Source organism: Phascolarctos cinereus, unplaced genomic scaffold (genome assembly GCF_003287225.1).
Source record: "Phascolarctos cinereus isolate Bilbo 61053 unplaced genomic scaffold, phaCin_HiC Scaffold_726;HRSCAF=1367, whole genome shotgun sequence".
NCBI lineage: Eukaryota > Metazoa > Chordata > Mammalia > Diprotodontia > Phascolarctidae > Phascolarctos > Phascolarctos cinereus.
The window spans coordinates 155512209-155533413 of record NW_027556098.1 but is presented as its reverse complement, the minus strand read 5'-3'; the positions used below and the strand labels follow the sequence as shown (position 1 = coordinate 155533413).

The 21205-nt window shown below is 38.7% G+C and overlaps 1 protein-coding gene across 1 annotated transcript in view; it reads left to right on the top strand.

Moving 5' to 3' along the window:
- The window catches only part of MAP3K19 (mitogen-activated protein kinase kinase kinase 19), a 58433-nt gene extending 38425 nt beyond the window's left edge, over positions 1–20008 (top strand). The window contains exons 8-12 of the mRNA XM_021009429.2: positions 3265–3308; positions 6874–9366; positions 13561–13707; positions 16000–16697; positions 19468–20008. Of these exons, the coding sequence (XP_020865088.2) occupies positions 3265–3308; positions 6874–9366; positions 13561–13707; positions 16000–16697; positions 19468–19534 (3449 nt within the window). The 3' untranslated portion in view covers positions 19535–20008. The remainder of the gene's footprint in view (positions 1–3264; positions 3309–6873; positions 9367–13560; positions 13708–15999; positions 16698–19467) is intronic.
- Positions 20009–21205: the final 1197 nt, after the last annotated feature.

The following is a 21205-nucleotide window of genomic DNA, read 5'->3' as shown; positions in this document are numbered from 1 at the left end:
ATATCATGCATACTTAAGCTTAGGCATCAATGAAAAAGATACTTTTTCAGTAAAAAAAAAAAAGAGAGAGAAATTTTAATCATTTCTCCTGAAGAGACCATGACTGAACATGTCATTTTGATATGCATATTCATTAATCCAAAAATACTTGATATAGTAAATAAGTTCACGTAATAAGCAAAGACCTAATGTATTATAAATCAATGTTTATGTCCTGCAAAGAGAAAACAAAGTTATTTTTTAAAGCTATCTCTTGTCTGAAGTCATTGAGAGACAATATTTAAGAAAAGGAGCACAAAAGGAGATAAACGAAAGGTACCTTAGTGGAGAGAAGAGAGGAGTAAGGAAGACTTGAAATAATATTTCTGGTACTGTGGAACTCCACAAATAGATAGAGACGTAAAGAGTAAGGGTAACCCAGACCCACACTCTTATCAAGACTGGACTAAAGTGGTGACAAGACTACTAAATTTTAGACATCTTACCTTGTATGAGAATCACTGAGAAAAGAGAGAGGATGTATGGGTAAATCATATCCTAAAATCTTCTAGAAACAGGATTAACTGAATGAGTATTTCTTGGAATGGAGTGCTAGAGATGATCATGAAATGAAGATATGGGGTGTTGGAGAGGGATAGGAAAGTCTGATCCATATTCTAATCTAGATTGGGAGAGAAAGAGAGTGACAGAGACAAAGAGATGCAGAGACAGAAGCAGAGAGACAGAGACAAAGAGAGAGAGACACACACACACACACAAAGACAGGGAGACAGATACAGACAGAGATGAAAACAGAACAAAAGAAGAATCAAGAAATCTGAGTTTAAGCCTGAACAATAGAGTCTGGGAGGTATTTGTGGGAGGAGAGTGATATCATATTGTTGCAAGCAAACAAACTACAACTATGTAGTGCTGATTAAAAAAAGTAATTTAATAGAATTTGATAAAGTTTAAACAATAATTATAATCATGAATGTTGATGGACTAAATATCCATAAAACAGAAGAAAATGGCAGAATGGATTATAGAACTCAATACTTTCCTGCATACAAGAAACATAAATAAAACATAAAGACATACAGAGTTAAAATGAGTGGTTGGAATAAAATTTATTATGCTTCAGGCAAATCCAAAAGAGGAGGAATTTCCATCATGATTTTAGATAAGGCACCAGTAAAAATAGATACTGTCAAGAGAGACAAATAGGGAAACTACATTATGCTTAAAGTAACCACAGATAATGAAATAATTTATATATCTATATCTATTTAAAACATGCCTTATTGATGCCTTTTGTCTTAACATCACAGTTATTTCTGGGGAGGGGAGAGGGAAGGGTGAAATCCTTCTCCCCTCTATTTCAGATTGAGCCCTCTTTTCTAATAAATAAAATAATTAAGCAAAAACATCTGATACAGTGACTGCATCTGACAATATATACAATACTGTCACCTGACTCAGAAATAATATCAATATTAAATATAAATATATAGATATAGATATTCCCTAAATCATCTAACCTAAGTACTTAAAAGAAAAACTAGCAAAAATACAAAAATACCTAAATAGTAAGACAATAATTATAAATTATTTAAATGTCCCTCATTCATAATTTGATAAATTTTACCAAAAGATAAATAAGAAGAAATTTAGAGTTCTGTACAGAATGCTGGAAAAGTCAGATTTGATAGACTTATCTGATCTAAACACAAAAAGTAAATGAGTGTAGGATAGACTTTCAAACCTGCTTTCTGTGAATTAGTACTGGACTATGCACTTCAATTTGTGCAATGCCCCTGAAGAACTTTTTTCAGAAGTTCATGCATTTATTATTTCAGGGCCTATGTTAGAGCAGGAGGTGGTGGTCTATCTTAATGATTTCCTCATTTACTCCTGTGACCCTGCCAAATACATCTAATTTGTCTGGGCTGTCATCCAGTAGCTATGTTAGTACAGCTATTTGCCAAGTTGGAAAAGTGCCAATATGTCAAAGAGATGGAAATTCTTGGGTACAAAATAGACGCTGGGAAGCACACATAGATCTAAGTGCAGTAATGATGGCACTGCATTAGGAGATTTTGGAATTGGTGAAGGGCCTGCAATAAAGCCTCAGTTTTATGGGAAAATATAGTTTAGAGTTTGGGAACAAGAAAAGCCCATCACAAGGAGCAGTAGAATACGGTTAGAAAGGAATCTCAGCTGGCAGATCATGAGTTTCACCACTTCATTGTGGTGAAGAGGCCTACTGCCTCTTTTCTAGAGTCCTGACTAGAGCTTAATGTTCCTTCTACTACCTCTTCTTCTTCTTCTTCTTTTTTTTTTGGCTAGGTAGTGGGTTAAGTGACTTGCCCAGGGTCACACAGCTAGTAAGTGTTATGTGTCTGAGGCCGCATTTGAACTCAGGTCCTCCTGAATCCAGGGCCGGTGCTCTCACCACTGCCACCTAGCCGTCCCTGCTATCTCTTCTTTTCAAGCCTGTGTTACTTGCAGGGCCAATAACCCTCCACTGCAACTCACTTCCAGTTTATGAGATCCCCTTAAATTTTATATTAAAATAAAAAAAGTACTCCTAGGCAGTGGTATGCTGGTAAACGTTTAACAACTAGCTTTCGGGGGGGGGAGGGTGTCTATGAAGGGAATGTATGCATAACAAACTTTTAAGTTTAATTTTCATTATTAACATTTTCTCCATTACTTTTTTAAGTCTAGACATTCAATAAAACAATAAATCAAACCTTAATTTGTGGCATTTGACAATTTCTGAAGTGTTCATGCTCACACTGAAAATTTAACAAGGGACTCTTGTAAGCTGGTTTCAGCAAACCCCTACTTCTAAGTGTGAATCAGGTACAGAGGAAAGGCATAGAACTCACCTAGAAACATGATACTTAGGGATTGAGTTGAGAATATAATTAGAGCCTCATTGTAGCACTGTGAAATGAGTTCTGAATTTGGAGCCAAGGGACCTGAGTTCATATCCTGACTGCCACTTAGAATCTCTACAACTTTGGACAAGTCATTTTATTTCTTTGAGCCACAATTTTCTCATCTGTTGAATGAGAGCCCTGGAATAACATCTTTTCCAGCTCTGAATCTATGATCCAATGCGATACTTCCATGGAGTAAGTATCATACTTAACTTTCATGATCTTCCCCAATAAACCTTGACCAGAAACATCCTCCTCCCTACCAACACCCTAACCAATTTGATTTCAACTTCGCTATAGGAGTACTCAGTATGTTACTAATCTTTTTTTTTTTAAGGTTTTACCATGCCTGCTATCAAACTCAGTAGCCAAAGAACTGAGGTAAGATGTTACTCTAGAATAATTGAAATAAAACAAAGGTACCTTTTCTAGCTATGAAGTCCTATTCAATAGCTGAAAATTTAGTCTTTATTTCCTGGAGATATTTCTTTCTAAGGAGATACTAGGTGGTATTTGCTGTTAATCTTTTTCATTTCCTTGTTTCAACTTTCAAATCTCTTCCATACAATGTAATAAATTACAGCAATAGGTTTGCTTCATTATTACAGTGCCTAGAATTCAAATAATTTTTCAGCAGAGGTATATGAAACTAAATTTTTCCCTATGTTTAAACTCCTTGCTGGTATTACTTAAAGTATTCTTAAAGGGCTACTTAATCTCTTCCAAGCATATCATCAGTTAGTGTCCTGCAGGAAAATGAAATACTAGTTTAGAATAGGCATAAGGATGGGGACTGGACCTGTGATTTCACTACAATAGAGCTTATAATGAAATATAATGCAACAGGGAACTCTTAGTCAACAAGAATTTGTTAAGTACCTACCATGTGCTCGGCATTGTGCCAAGTGCTGGACATACAAACAAAGAAAAGTAAAAGACAATCCCTGCTTCTTCAGGATCTCACAGTCTAATGGAGGAGATAAAATGCAAACAGCTACATACAAACAAGATGTATGTATACATACATACATACATATATATATATGTGTGTGTGTGTGTGTGTGTGTGTGTGTCTTATAAATCTTCGAGAAAAGGCACTAGCATTAAAGGGGACTGGGGAAGTCTCCTTGGGGAAGGTAGGACTTTAATTAGAACTTGTAGGAAGCCAGAGAGACTAGAAGGGAGAGATGAGGAGGGAGAGAATTCCAGACATAGGGAACAGCCAGAGGAAATGCCAGTGAGAGATGGAGTGTCTTAGGTGAGGAACCACAAGGAGGCTGGTGTCACTAGATCATAGAGTATGTAGAAGGAAGCAAGGTGTAAGAAGACTGGAAAGGTAGGAGGTTATGATGGGCTTCGAACAAAATACTGGCTTATATTTGATCTTGGAGGTAACAGGGAGCCACTAGAGTTTATGGAATGAGGGGCAGGTGACATGTCAGACTTGTGTATAAGGAAGATCATCTTGGCAGTTGTGTGGGGGATGGACTGGAGTGGCAGGGAGATTAGCCAGCAAGCTATTGCAGAAAGATCAGATGTGAGGTGATGCAGGCCAGCACTGGTGTAGTGGCAGTGGCAGAAAAGAGTGGCTGAAGGTGTTACAAAGGTAGAAATGATAGGACTTAACTCATTGGATGGAAGGGGTGGGGAAATGAGAGAGAGAGGAAGTGTTCTTGGATGACACCTAGCTTGTAAGCCTGGATGACTGGGATGATGGTAGTATCTTCAACCGCAATGTGGAAGTTTGGAAGAAGAGAGGGTTCGAAGGGAAAAATTAGTTCAGTTTTGGACCATTAAGCTTAACATACCTACAGGTCATCCAGTACAAGATATTCAACAGGCCATTGGAGATGAGACTAGAGGTCAAAAGAGAGGTTAGGGCTTTATAAATAGATTTGAGAATCATCTGCATAGAGATGATATTTGAATCTCTGAGAGTTGATGAGATCATCAAGTGAGATAGTAGAGAGGAAGAAGAGAAGAGGGCTCAAGACAGAACCTTGGGAGACACTCAATGTTAGCTGATATGACCTGGATGAAGATCCAGCAAAGGAAATTGAGGAGTGTTCAACCAAGCAGAGGAGAACAGGGATAGATAGAATAGTGTCATGGAAACCTACAGAGAAGAGGGTGATCGGCAGTGTTGAAGGCTGCAAAGAGATCAAGATGAGGATTAAGAAAAGCCCATTAGATCTGGCAATTAAGATATTATTAGTAATTTTAGAGACAAAATTTCATTTGATTGATGAAGTTAGAAGCCAGACTGCAGAGTTAAGAAGAAAGTGAAAATGGAGATGCTTGTTATAGATGGTCTTCTCAAGTTTAGTCATGCAAGGGAAGCTAGATATAGGATGATAGCTAGCTGGGATGGATGGTCAAGTGAGTGGTTTTTTTTTTTGTTTTGGTTTTTTGCTTTTTTAGAATTTGGAAAACATGGGCATAGGTAAGCAATCTACCAGTAGATTGAGAGAGCCTGAAGATTAGTGATGGAGTAGGGATGATAAAGGGAGCAATTTGCTAGAGAAGATGGGATAGAACGAGATTACTCACAGATGAGGACACTCCCTCTACCACAGCAGGTCAGCACCTCCTCTGTGCTTTATAGTCTTAGACAGATGCCTAGAGTAGAGATGGTAAACTAGGCCCATTGACCACAAGCAGCCCTCAAAACTAGATTGCAGCAAGAACCAGAAAAATGTAATTGAGAAAGGTTTAACAAAAATAAATAAAAATACAATACGACATAGATAATGTTAACTTGTAGTAGTCTAAGTCAATATGGCAGGGAGAAGCTCCAGCGACTTGCCCAGGGTCACAAAGTCAGCATGTGTCAGAGTTGAGACAGACCTTGATCTACCCGGCTTTGAGGCTGATTCTCTGTCCTAAAAGCTGATATGTGCTATCAAGGAAGAACTCAGGCACTGAGCAAATGTGGCTTGATGCCTCATTTATTCTTCAGAGATGGAAGAAAATTCTAATTTAGAGGTAAGAAAATATATCCAAAAAAGATTATGTGACTTTTTTTTTTCTAATTCGTATGTTGCAGTCCTCCCTTTGTCCTCATACACAGCTACCTGCAGGGATTATTAGAAAGAAGCATTAAATAACATAAGCCCCAAATTAGCTAGCTATCTTTTCCCATGTGTACCCGTGAAAATGCTAGCACAATAAACTATGTAATCTGCACACTGCCCAGAGAATGAAAAGACAAGAAGAACAAACTTTAAGTCTTTTCAGAGACTGTTTTCCTGTCTATGTATTATAGTCCATGCACTTAGATTTCTTGCATTAGGTTATACTGACCTCTGGAGGCAAAGAACAAAAGCCAACTCAACTTGAAATTGGATGAAAGACAAGGGTCTATCTATTTCACGTCACCTGTGGTGACTAATTTTGGACGTCAGGGATGTCATATTTCTAAGACGCTCATCTAGCTATGACTCACCTAGATAAGCATTCATCATCAGCATTCTAATGTACTTTGAAAGTCTCCTGATGATCAGTGTTACAACATGAGAATAAAGTAATTTTGAATTAATCAAATGAAGAATTTCAAAAGTTGGATCAATTATTATGAAAATTCAAATAGGAAGAAGTTATATGTCTCTTGTCCTAAAAAAAAAAAGTCTTATCTAATAAGATATTCATTGTTCAAATATGTAAAGCTATGAATCTTAAGATAAGCGTGGTCCTTTAAGAATAAAACCAAATCAATTAATTTTCCTTTTTATTCTCAAAAATGCTTAAAGACTGTTGGAAATGAGATTCCAATTATAAAAACTGGGATCTGTTGTAGATCCTTGTGTTTTGGCCATTGTCCCACCATTCTAGAAGGTGGCACTGATCGAGGAACATTCTAGTTAGTGTTGACTTAGGACCATGGAATATATAATTATTGCCATTTAACATTCTAATATTCATCTGAATTTTCACTCTTTTCTTCTAGTTTCCCTTACCACAACTATCATTCTTGCCTACGGGGTCAAGTCAGCTTTTTCTTCTAGAAAACAAGAAACTTCTTAAAAAGACAGAAAGACATATTGCAAGCACCACATATCCTATGCCTGGTCTCGTAGAACCCACCAGTCGATCTGATGCCTTTCAGTTACCAAATAAATTGCAACAAACCCAGTCTAAAGTCTTTGTGGACCATAGTCTCAGAACATCTGACAGTTACAATTCCATTTGGTCTAGGAATATGTGCTCTTTTCAGAAGGATCACTGGCATTCATTAGGTAAGGGCTTGAAAGAGCATCTGGAAAGGGAAGGAAATCTAAAACATAGGAAAGCTGAAGATGGTGTCCAACTTGAAGACCCTCACTTTGAAAAAGTTCTGTTGTGGGCGTCCATTGAGAATGAGGACATTTTAAAAGAAGACAACGTTTCCAAAGACAAAAAGATTGATTCTCATGATGGTGGAATGAGAGATACTGAAGAGGGAAATACTCATTGTATAACATCAAGAAATCAAAATAGCTTAAGGAGTAGGAACAACTATGAACAAGGTCAAGGAATGATATGTGCCACTCAAACCAAGCTCCAAGAAGTTAACCCTTCAATAATTACACAAGACCAGAGTGAAGGTTCTGGAAATGAGCTTCCCAGTCTGAAGAGTCTATCAGGGTATACAAACGAGACAAGTGAGCAAAATCATATTTCAGAACTTGTCTTTACAACCATCCCCATTGTTAAAACTCCTGACCCTACCACAGAACTATCTCAAAGCCTCATGGGCAGAGAAACATCCACAAAAATAGCAGGATCAGAAACAATGGGAACAGAAATGAGTGAAATGGTACCTCTGGTCTGCATTACTTTTCCTGGAAATGAATGTCCCAGGGAACCAGCCATGACCAAACAGGGTGTCTCAAAGAGAAAGAGTACTACCCTTCATATCAATAGCAACACCTTCCATAGACTTGCTCACCAAGAAAATGACAAATGTAGGATGAAGACCTACAGGAAGAAATTGGATTCAAAGACAAAGATGAACAGCAGGACATCTCAGAGCCCCCCAATTTCTATTGAGGGTTCCATCAAACCTACTGTTCAGAAAGCAAGCATGAAAAGGCAAGTGTTACCCATGTTGGGGCTTGATGAGTCCAAGCCCAGGCAATCAACAAAACTTCAAAAGAAAGGGTCACACATAGAGGAGAAACCACTAGACTTCCATGCTTTGAAACCCCAAAGGCAAGGATTTCCCTGTATATGCAAAAATTCTGAACCAAAAAAGACTGCTGCTCTTATTTCTGTTCCTCCAGCAAAGTCAAAATTTAATTTTTTGGACCTGAAATATAGTGATATGTTCAAGGAAATCAATTCAACTGATAAAGGACCAGGAATTTATGAAATGTTTGGGACTCCTGTATATTGTCATGTCAGAGAAGCTGGGCGTCAGGAAAACAAATTCTACAGGGAAACAAGTTCTGCTCCAGCTGGAAGATGTCTTTCAAACAGATGTCATTCCACACATAATGAAAGAAATGGCAATGGCAGAATAAGGATTTCCCAGAAAAAGGGACATACAAAACCTCCAAAAAGTTCTCTTGGCATTAAACAAAAGCACAAAAATTTAATTTCAAAAGAAAAAAACCACAAGTCAACAGCAGGTGTCATAGAAAATATGGAAAATGGTGTAATTTCAGAACCTGATTGGCATGTGAAATCTTCAGGAAATACCTCTCCCTCTTGTAAAGATGGAGCTCAGCTCCTTAACTCCATTCAGTCTCCAGAAGACCTTGCTGCATATGGAAAACAGAATGAACCTACCCCTAGCTCAGATGTGTCCAGTGTGGAAAAAGTTTCTGTGGAACAATCCTTAAATGATGAAGACCATTCCTCTAGTGAGATACTTGCCACAAGCCTCCGAGATCTTCATGAGCTTGAAGAGAAACATCAGACCAAATCTGTAACTTCAGTGAACATCTGGTTAAGGCCAAGTCAGGAGAATGCCATTGAGTCCATATTACAAGAAAGAGTCGATATGGAGACTCTTGAAAATCTGAAAGTCAGCCAGACTTTTTCTGAGACCCCAACAGCTGATAGAGTTTCCAGTGAACTTCAAGCAATGACTTCTTTCTCTTTCCCACAGAGATCAAAAAGTGCCTCTTCTCAGGCACCTGTAAGACCAAACTGGACATATTCCATGGAAGACAGCAGTTTAGCAAATAAGTCAATGACATATGAGAATGCTGAAAAAACTTTAAGTGTTACAAGCTCAATTTCTATGGATACTCTGGACTCTGAAAACAATGAACAAGTGACGGATGAATTACTAGGTTGTCTAGCGGCAGAACTATTAGCTCTTGATGAGAAAGGCACAAACTCCTGGCAAATGGTGACAAATGACAAAAATGCTGAAACGCAAAATCCAATCATCACTGGAAGAGGAAATACCTTCCAAAACCTTGACAAAGAAACAACAAGACTCAAAATCCAGGTATATTATTGCATGGAAATGAAATTCCAAATGTCATTGTAAATAGACTATGATTTTATTCAACAGCATATCTAATTGTAAAGCATTAATATGTTTGACCAATCAACAAATATTTACCAAGTATTTATTATATGTAAGGTATATAGATTTTGTTTGGAATGTAAGTATAGTCCCTACCCTCAAGCATTAAAAAACAGAAAAAAAAATATGAATAATAGTACAAGAGATAAGCAACTACAGCCAGGTCGTGATTAGTGAGAATCCCCTGAAATGCATTCAAATTTGTGCTATTCAGCGTTTTAACTATGCAGTGCAATTTTGAGACCATTTCAGGGACTTCTCACTAATTCTCACTAATTGGGCTCTAGTTACACTAGTTACAGAAGTACAAGAGATGCTATAAGACACTATGTGGTTAGCTGCTGAATAAATAGTTACTGAGTAAGTGCTTTAGGAATTCAGAGGACATAGGTACTGTTGAAAAAAAAATTAATACTCATACTGTACTGTATGATTTAGCTCAAGTCTGACAGAAACAGTTTTATTGAATTTAACATTAATCCATATCCAAGCTATTTCTAATGTGGAGGGAGAGCTATCCAAACTGCCATAGTCCCCAATGTCTTCCAACATGACTCTGCCCCAAGATTTGAGGTAACATTTATAGAAATCTTGAACAAAGAAAAGATCATAATGTGTTAACATATAATTTTGGGCTAACATTCTAGAATAATCAGGGTATTGTATATACTGTGTAACAATCAAGCTAGCTTATATATAGTGCTTTGAGATTCGTGAAGCGCTTTATAAATATTTTATCCTAACAATAATCCTGAGAGGTAGGTGCTTTTATCACCCTATTTTACAGAAGAGGAAACTGAGTCAGAAAGAAATTCAGTGACTTGCCCAGAGTAACACAGGTTAAGTATATGAGGCTGCATTTGAAGTCAGGTTTTCCTGATTCTAAGTCTAGTTCCCTGTCCACTGTGCTATCCAGCTGCCTTACTAGAGATCATGGGACACCATAAAAGAAATATACAACACTTTTTTTGAAGAAGATGACGTATGCTGGTCACTTGGAATGAGCATTTATATACTCTTACATCACCCTATTAATAACATTAGATTAAACCTAAGACTCCAGAGAGGGAAGTGTCATTACTGAATTTTGAACTAGAAGGAACCTAGTATTTTGTTTGGTTTTTTTTTTGGGGGGTGGTGTTGGTTCTTTAACTTTTGTACTTCATTTTGTAAAACCTGAATGAAAACCTGAATTTATAAACTAAACATGTTGTGTGTGGTGACACATGCTTGTAATCCCTGATATGGGGAAGGTTAAGGGTTATGGATCTATTGAACTCAGAAATTCTAAGCCAATCAGATATCCATACTAAGCCTGGTACCAATATGGTCATTGGCGGGGGCTGGTAGCACCATGCTGCTGCCTAAGGAGGGGTGAACCATTTTACGTCATAAATGGAGGAGGTCAAAGTTTCCGTGCTGATCAGCAATGGGGTCAGGCTGTGAATAGAGTCTGTACTCCTAGCCTAGCAAGATAGGGAGATCCAGTCTCAAAGAAACAAAAACTCAACTTAGTAAATAATGGAATGATCATAGGTGATATATTCACTGCCTGGTTCCTTTAAATAACAGTTTCCCTGATGCATTTAAGCATTTTTCACAAATCTTCAGCTTGATGAGGTTAAGAGGAAAAGAATCTCGAAGCCAATTTAAGAGCCATGGCCAATTAGAGGTCAATCCTAAATGAAGATAAGGCATCTCTAAAACGATGATATGACTGCCAATCTCAATTTACACACCATATCCATCTTACACAGTAATGCACCTCCATGAATGAAATGATGAAGCAAGCACTGAAACAAAATGTCCACATTTTGATGTTCCTTTTATTTGGGAGTCTAGCAATAGCTGGACAAAAGGAAAACAAAGCAAAGCCAAAACAACAGCAACAAAGCCCCCTTCCAACTTTAAAATTCTGTAACATAGCTAATTAGCTTAGAATGTCAAGAAATTTCCTTTCTTCCTTAAAAGCCATTTCAGAGCAGTCCCTCAAATATGGTGAGAGAGGATGAGTGCCTCAGAGCCCTAGCTTTAGGAAGGCTTTCCCAGACCTTTTGCTACCAATGACTGACCAGCGATTAAGGCAGGTGAAGAGTGGAGAGCTCGGGTACTAAGTGGCAAAGCCAGATTTGAATTTAAGTTTTCTGAGTCCAAATCTAGCACTTTTTCTTCTTTTCCATGATCCAGACCTAAAAGCAAAGCATACACAAAATTAGAATCATCAGTTTTGAGACAGAAAAGACCTTAAAGAAGATCTTTTATTTCTACCTTACTGATTTTGCAGTTGAGGAAACTGAGGCCCAGAGTGGTTAAGTGACATGCTCAATTTCACATGGGTAAGTGAGTGGCAGAAATGAGATCTGAACCCAAATCCCCTCATTCCAAATCTAGCACCTTTTCTGCTCTACCACACTTTCTCTAATGGAAGGAAGGGAAGGTAGATTATGACCCTGTCGTCTGGGGACTGTGTACCAGGTAACTCTCCAAGACTGTAAGTTATAGATAAGCTGCTGATCTGCATCAGTGGAAGGAGTTTGCCCACCAGAGGTTCTCCATACTGATAAAATCACGGATCTGAACCAAAATGACATTCCCAACAATAAAAGTCTGCATTTATGTTAGTGTATTTGGAGCATTTGTGTGTGTGTGGTACCAGGAAAGTATATAAAGAATGTGGAGTCTCCAGACTATGAAGGTTTGATATGTTAAGAGACAGGACAGATGTAGGAAGCTGTACATCGCTTTACAATAGATCATGGTGTTTTATGCCTGGAAGGGACCTTGGAGATCATATTACAGACATTCTTAACCTGGGGTCCATGAACTTATTTTTTAAAATATTCTGATAATTGTGTTTTTAATGATGTTTCCTTTGTAATCCTATGTATTTTACTCTGAGAAGAGGTCGAAAAGCTTCCCCAGACTGCCAAGGGGTCCTTAATACAAAAAAGGTTAAGAACCATTTCTTAAGAAGCCCAAACTCCTCATTTGATAGATGAAACTGAAGTTCATTGAGGGGAAACAGCTTGCCCCAAATGAAACATCTAGACATACATGCCCTCCATGGTTTGCAAAGGCCCCTTCTCCTAGTACTCATGTACACAGGCCCTTTTGCTCGCAATGACTGCAGATTTGTCTGTTGGTTCAAATTCCCTCTGAATGGGAATGCTATGCTCTCAGAGGCAATAATACCTTTTGAAAGTCTTGTTTTGGGGCAGCTAGGTGGCACAGTGGATAGTGTACCAGCTCTGGAGTCAGGAGGACCTGAGTTCAAATCTGGCCTCAGACACATAACACTTACTAGCTATGTGACTCTGGGCAAGTCACTTAATTTCAATTACCTCATTAAAAAAAAAATCTTGTTTCCATAGTCTACAAATATGCTTTCACACATGTCATTTCAACCCAGTGAAATAGGTGGTAGGGTGAGTGGAATTATTCCTGTGCCTTAGACCAGCACTTCTTAAACTGTGGGTCGTGACCACATATGGGGTCACAAAAAATTTGGCAACAGTGAAAGGTTTCTAAACGTGCAATGACCAAAAAACTGGTTCAGAATCAAATGCGTAATGAATACAAGGTGTTTCTAGAAGCACTTGCCCATGTTACATCATGCAACTTGACTGCAGCCTGGATTCTGGCCATGCCATGTCAACAAATGTTGCCCGAAAGATGAAAAGGGGTCATGAGTGGAAAAAATTTAAGAAGCCCTGCATCTAGACAAGGATGCAGAGTATGCTAGAAATGAAGTGATTTTTGCCCAATATAAATGAAGGACTTGAACCCAGCTCTTCTGATCAGTGTTCTTTCTACATTGCTTTGCCTTTCATGCATGGAACACAAACAGACGATGGACCCCTTAAATAAAGTGTAACTCAAGATAAACACATTTAATAAATCAGAAGCATATCCTTGAAAAATCTTGCCTGGTCACTGTTTGGGAAATCTGCATAGCAAGAATTAGAATAAAGCACCAGGGATTTTAAAGAAGTCTGTGACAGTAAACATGTTCCTGTAGCAAAAGTTGGGGGGGCAGGGCTCTGCATCTCCCTCTGCTTCAGTCCTGGTTGCATATTGTAATGATTTTCTTATTCTTTTACTTTATTTTGCCAGAAGTACAGTAACAATTTCTGGCTCTATGACAAGGAAAAGCCTTTCTTCAGTGTGAATGAAAAGCCATTTTCTGAAAACAGTTTAAAGCATGAAGAGCCTATTCTATGGACCAAAGGTGAAATCCTTGGGAAGGGTGCATATGGCACGGTGAGTTACAGTTAACACAAGAAAACCTCAGACCCTTGGGGCCCAGCAAAGTGAAAATTTCAGAAAGTGTATTTTTAACCATTGTAAAATATGAAGCAGATAACCAACTCCCCTCATCACAGTATTACCACAGTCAGGACAGCATGGTAGTTGATCTGTGGAAGAAGGGAGGAAGAGAGCAACTTCTGTCAATAACCCTATCAATGATACCAGCTTTTCAATTCTGAGGAAATCTGGAAGCAGCTCATAAAATCAGAAACAGTGTAGGCTTATACTGGTCCTTTTACTCTGACTACTGAGTTAAAAGGAAGGAATACAAGTGAATTAGGTAAGCTTCAACTCTGACTGAGCAATGCAGCTCGGTGGTTTTCTCTTTTGTGTGTCTGAGGTCTTCCCAAATTCTTGTTCCCTTTGACTCTCTGAAAATCTTGTTCACTGGGTTGTGTTAAATTTTATCTTGTTCTGGTTCCTCTGACACTCTCACTTCTACCCCGCCTTCTAGTTACCATAGGAAGTTCATAAGTAGCTAATATAAAGTAATAATAATAGGAAGTAAAATTGTAAAAGAAAGCCTAGAAGTCACTTACGGACTGTCCCATAAATTAAGGAAGGAAAACTGTTACTTGCAAACTGTCTCATAAATTAGGGGAGCATAGGAGCCACTGGAAACTGTCTCATGAATTAACTAAGGCCACATCCTGAGACTATGTGCTAAATCAGGAAGGAAGCCAGCTAGGCTTCACTGCAAGGCCCCTCTGTCCAGTTAGCTGCCCATGGTCTATAAGTCTCAGATAAGCTCCAGATATACTTGGTAAGACTGGCAGAATACGAGCAAACGAACTAATCCTAAGGTGTGGCTAATAATTTTGAGATAAGTTAGCTATATTAATGAACTAACCCTAAAGTAGCATAGATAAGAGTTAGTCTATATAACTCTATAAAAGTGAGACCCCAAACTTTTGCCTGACTGCTTCCAACTCTGATCCACAGTTATGTAAGTGATACTCTTTGCTCCTCCCTATCCTCATTCTCTTTCCTACACTGCTTACCTCTATCACACCATTGCCCATCCCTACACCTCTACCTCTAAACTCCATTTGCCCCCAGGATTGTTTGTCTCTGTACTTTCTGTGCCTTATTAAAGCGCAATTGAAGCATTACTCCTCACTTGCTGCGTAGTGGTCTTTTATGGAAAGTATCCGAAGAAATGGGTGTGCCTGCCTCTCCTCCGCTTGACCCAGATGGACCCCCTTGTGGCATTCCCTTAGTCACAAGTAATAATTCCTTAAAATAATTGGCAATTCATCATCTAGCTGAGGTTTTGGGCACAGAATGCCTAGTATAATATAAGCTTGGAAGAAAGGACTGTTTCTTGTTTTTACATCCCCAGTAACTAACATAGTGCCCTGTAGTAGGTACTTAATAAGTGCTTATTGAATTGAATTGACTACATCAAAGGGCAATGATATTCCCTGTCACAAGATTGGCACAGTTTCATTCTTGACCTCACCTTCGGGATTTTCTGTTTTTCTCTTGGGTGTACCTGTGCCAGCGGTTGATAGATCCAGGAAAGGAACGGTCAAAGCACTCTAACATGGAATGCTTGAATTAATATTTGCTTCTTTGGAGAGCAGGAAAGGAGATAAGGTTGAGAAAATTTCCCTTATTTGATACTGCTGGTTCTTAATTGCCTTTTCCTACTTGTTAAATACACTAGAAATGTGAGTAATTAACTCTCAATAAGCTGAATAACAGATACGTAGTAGATAGACATCATCTGTTTGCAAGTTTATAGTATTTAGTAATAGTTTATTTTCTGTATAAATTCAGAGTTCTATTGAGTCTTAAGGATCTATGCCTTCAGCTGTGTAAATAACTCTTATTGAATTAGGAGAAATAAATAAGAGGCTTCTTGAACAGCGAATGCCAATTCTAGTGGGTCTCTTAGTAGCCTCTTAACCTTCAGGATTCCCTAAATCTAATAGGGCATTTGGGTGATAGTTTTATCTATGGTATTTATAAGAACCATTAAAAAAGGGACATTTCTTCTGATATTTTCCCTTTCCACTCCAGTCCCAGTTCTAATTCATTGGAATAATTTAAGTTGCATTTTCCTTAAAGACTTTGAAGTCAGGTTAACTTGAGATTGAGGGGGAAGGAAGAGAGGGCTGAGAGATGAGTTCAGTGCCTGGAACTTAGCAAGTCCTTAGTAAATGCTTATTGACTTGATTTATCAAAATGCCCCAAATTGGGTGATTCATGCTTAATGATTAATATTTGGCTTGCCTCTAGGTATACTGTGGTCTTACAAGTCAGGGCCAACTCATAGCTGTCAAACAAGTAGCTTTGGATACCTCTGATCAAGTAGCTAATGAGAGAGAATATCAGAAACTGCAAGAAGAAGTGGACTTGCTCAAGGTACTGAAACATGTTAATATTGTGACCTACTTGGGAACATGCTTGGAAAAGAACCTTGTAAGTATTTTCATGGAGTTTGTTCCCGGTGGCTCCATTTCTAGTATTATAAACCGTTTTGGACCCTTGCCTGAGATGGTGCTCTCCAAATACACCAAGCAAATTCTCCAAGGTGTAGCCTATTTGCATGAGAACTGCGTGGTGCACAGAGATATCAAGGGGAATAATGTTATGCTCATGCCAACTGGAATAATAAAGCTGATTGACTTTGGATGCGCCAGGCGTTTAGCCTATGTGAGCTTAACGGGCACTCATAGTGAAATGCTTAAATCTATGCATGGGACACCATATTGGATGGCACCTGAAGTCATCAGTGAATCTGGTTATGGAAGGAAGTCAGACATCTGGAGTATTGGCTGCACTGTATTTGAGATGGCCACAGGGAAACCACCTTTGGCTTCTATGGACAGGATGGCAGCAATGTTTTATATTGGCACACACAGAGGACTAATGCCTTCTTTACCAGACCACTTTTCAGAAAATGCAGCAGACTTTGTACGTGTCTGTTTAACCAGGTAAGAAGCTTGGGGAATGGCAGAAGATAAAGCCCAGGAAATAAAGAGGTTTTTTTTTTTGCTTATTTGTGCATATCAAAAAACCTTTTTTTCCTCAAATTTTAAATTATTATTGGTAGCTGTTGTTTTTTACATCATGTGCATTTTCAAATATATTCCTTTGCCATTCTTTGTGACAAAGAATAAAGAGGTAGAAAAAGCAGTTCAGCAAAACCAACCGACACATACTACTTGTATAATATGGAACGATTCATTTATTCTCCCTGTGCCTCAGTTTCCTCAACTGTAAAATGAGGGGGTTGCATTAGATGGCCTCTGAGGTCTCTTTTAGCTTTAGAGCTAGGATCCTATAATTCTGAGAGAATATGTAACGTTTCACATCCACAGTCCCTCACCTTTGCAAAAAAGAGAAAGATGTACATTTTCTCAACTCTTTTTGGGATCTAAACTTGGTCATGCTAATTACCCAATATTCATTTAAAAAAAACATCCTTTGCATTTATACAGTTGTAGACATTTTGTGTTTTGTTTTCCTAGTTCTTAGTTCATTCTGCAACAGTTGGCATGAATTTTTCACTGGAATCTTAATTTGTAGAATTATGCATCATCTACTCCCAAACCCTCATTTACGGATGAGGAAACAGTGGTGCATAAAAGTTAAGGTCACACAACAAGTAAATGGCAGACCTTTCACTAGTAACAAGGTCTCCTTACTCCTAAACCAAAGTCTCTTTTTCCTCTACAACATGGTCAGGGTTCTTTAAAACTATCATTGGGGCAGCTAGATGGCTCAGTGGATAGAGCACCTACCCTGGATTCAAGAGGGCCTGAGTTCAAATGTGACCTCAGACACTTACTAGCTGTGTGACACTGGGCAAGTCACTTAATCCTGATTGCCTCCCCGCCAAAAAAACCCAAGCCAACAATTATCCTCCCCTTGGGAGATCAAGACTCTTCATTATGTAACTAAATAGGAAAAGGATAGAAAAGTTAGGCTGGAAAGTGACTTTAAAGATCACCTAGTCTAATTATTTCATTGTATAGATGAGGGAAACCGAGGCCTGGAGAGGTTAAACCAAGGACACGTCAGTTGAACAAGAGAAGTTTTAGGGGGAAATGTGATCATTTTTTCCCAATATTTGAAGGGCTTTCATTGGAAGCGGGATTAGAGGAAGCTCAGTTTTCTTTACTAGTGGAAAGATTGGGTAGACTGCAAGAGATTCAACACTGGCACTGAGGCAAAAGGTCGTGGCTGGAGAGGATTAGTCATAACCATAGAGGCAGTGGTGGAAGAAATGGAAACAGAAGAGATCTCTAAAGCAGAAGGGATTGTCTAATGTTGGGGGTAGGAAGAAGAGCCAGCTGAATGAATGAAAAAGGATTGATGAAGTGCTTACAGTTTACTATCTGCCAGGCCTTATGCTAACTGAATACTAGTGATTCAAATTCAAAAAGCAAGGTAACCCTTCCAGTCAAATAGTTAATATTCCAATTGGTGAAGACTGCACAAACATAAGTCCAAATAATGAATCCCCTGAAGTGGTAACAGACATTCAAAATTCATTCCATTGAAAGTCATAATTAAGTAAAATATGGTTATTGGTTCCAGCCCAATAGAAAAATGCAGTGTTGATTAGAATAATGGAATCACTTCAGGAGATTCATTATTTGCAATAATGGGAACCTAGCCTATAAGGGAGTGGTGACTAGGGAGGGGTATTTTGGTGAGGGAAGTCACTGGGATGGTGATAAGGACAATCTATTGACATGTTCTTTCCAAGAATGCTAGTTTTAATTTGATCACTATTCCCTGAGCTAGAGGTAGAAGGGTAGGGTGGGGGGGGAAGGCTGGAATGCAACAGCACTAGGAAGATGGCCAGACAGCAGTGTGTGTCTGGCTGAGCCTAAATATAGTGAACTTTCACCCATCTGAAGCCTCAGAACATCTGGGCCCCAGAACAATACCTGGAGTGCTTGGGGACATAGAAGCTGGAGAGCTGGAGGCTTGCTGAAGAAGAGAGAGAGGAAAGATTGAAAGGGAGGAAGAAGATGAGAAGAGTATAATGTTAAGGAAGCTGAAGGAAGAGAGAGACCCAAGACAAAAGGAATAGTTGTGTCTAATGTTTCTAAGGTTTAGGAGGATCAGGATTTATCAAAAGCTTGGTGGTCATTGATGCCTTTCCAGCGAATAGTTTCGAGCAAAAAATTAAGGAGTTAATAAATGGTGAAGAAATAGACATAAAAGGTTTAGACCACTTGTCAGACGTTTGACAGTAAAAGATATCATGGACTTATCATTCAGTGAATGCTTTTTAGGCATCTTGGTTCAGAGGAAAGAGCTCTGACTAGCTCTGGGGTCAGACCACCTTGACTTTTGTCCATCTTGTGTTATTAACTTTGTGATCTTGGACAAGTCACTTAGCTTCCTTGGTCCACAGTTTCCTCACTTGTAAAATAGGGTGAACTAGAGGGCTTATGAGATCCCTTGACATCTACAAAATTATATCTTTGTTAATTACCTCCCCCCAGTTATTGAAAGTGCCTTGGAAACCATCGAAGTAACATATGAGTGTGACATGTTACACTCATATAGTAGGAGGCTCTACTATTGAAGAAGAGAAGGAGAAGGAGGCTTAATCTTGGACTTTTATTTATGTAAATATCTTAATTTTACATTTTCAAAGAGGTCATTTTTATAGAAGACTTTGTTTTCAAAATAACCAAACATTACTTGGAAACCACTTTTCTGAGCTTTTTCTTTTTTGCCCAGGGATCAGCATGAACGGCCATCTGCTTTGCAGCTCCTAGAGCACTCTTTTCTTCATGGGAGTTGCTGAGGGGAGCTGTGGACATTCTACCAAAACCGATGCAGATGTTCAGTTGTTTCAAAACTGCAGGGAATGGAGGTTGAGAGCCATGGATCTTCTTGGAAATCCAGTCTGATGCGAACTCAGCCAGAACCTTCTGTTTTCATCAGCTGAAAATGCTAGCATTGTAGAAGAGCTTTCTCACGTTGGTTCAGGATTCCGTGCCTGTGTGTTTGGAGCCATACCAACTCAAGACCCAGTTGTTCAATATTCAGTGTGAGCATTTGCACCTCAGAAATCTTCAAATGCTATAAATCAGGACTGATTGATTATTTTATTGAATGTCTAGGCTTAAAGTGATCGTGAAAATGTGAATAATGTAGTTTAAACTTAAAAGTGGCTCATGTGAACTTTTTTTTGGGGGGGTGGAATTGGTTGGTCAACATTTACCAGCACACCCTTGATTCCATGTATATGTGCAAATATATATTGTTTTTAATCCCATTCCAGTGTTCCCAGTGCTTGTGGTTTGGAAGATCTGAAATCTAGTCCCAATCCCTGATGTTATAATTTAAACTCATTTTGTTCCTGTTCTATCAGCTTTTTTTGGTAAAAAAAAAAATCCTAATATAGGGGCAGCTAGGTGGTTCAGAGGATATAGCACTGGCCCTGGAGTCAACTCTGACTCCTCCTGACTCCAGGGCCAGTGCTCTACAGACTGTGCCACCTAGCTGCCCCAGCCTCACACACTTACTAGTTGGGTGACCCTGGGCAAGTCACTTAACTCTGCCTCTGAAAACGAAACAAAAAGTAAAAATCCTAATATAAATCATGAAATTTTTATTTACATGTTGTGCAGAGGAGAGAAATACTCCCTCACTCCCCTTCACACACATCTTTGTTTGGTACTTGCAAAGGAAAATAAAAGGTATTCAGAAGGAATTGAAATTGAGAAGTATTAAATGTGAGTGAATCAGGATGACTGTTCTGAGTTTCGGACCTTCTTCCCCACCTTTCCCTAGGGTTTAACTGGGTGGTGCTCAGGTGCCCTGAAAGAATCCAGGCATGGCAGATTGAGAGGGGTTTTTTGTTGTTGTTCAGCAGAGAGAGCCACTTATTGAAGGCATTGTATTACATGATCAGGCCAACCTGTAGCTTACTCCTATAAAACATTTGTGTTGTCATTTGGGCTCTCCACATATTGTATAAGCTAGGGATGGGTAGGGAAGGTAGGTCAGAGGTGATCAGCACTGGCCAGGGAAATGGTAGGAATCTTTGTGACTTGGGCACTAAGCAGTGTAAAGAGAAGGGCAGAGGCAGATAAAGGAAAAGGATATGAAATTGAAATGACACATCATTGAAATAGGAATTTTTTTTTAACTTGAATAAGATATCCAATAGAAAGATCTTAATTAAGCATACTTTCACGTAGATCTGTAAACTATAAACTTGTCTCAGAGGTCTAGTGATCTACATCACACATTAACCAACCTAGATGAGGAGATTTTTTTCTTTTTTAACTAGCAGAAATGCCACAAAAATTAATGTGGAGAGACTTAGAGTCAGGAAGACCTGGGTTCAAATCTTGCCTATGACACTTACTAGCTGTGTGACCATAGACAGGTCACTAAATTATTTTGAGCCTGAGGCAACTCTCTAAAACTTACCTACTTAATAATAGTTGAATTTTAACTTGAGTTG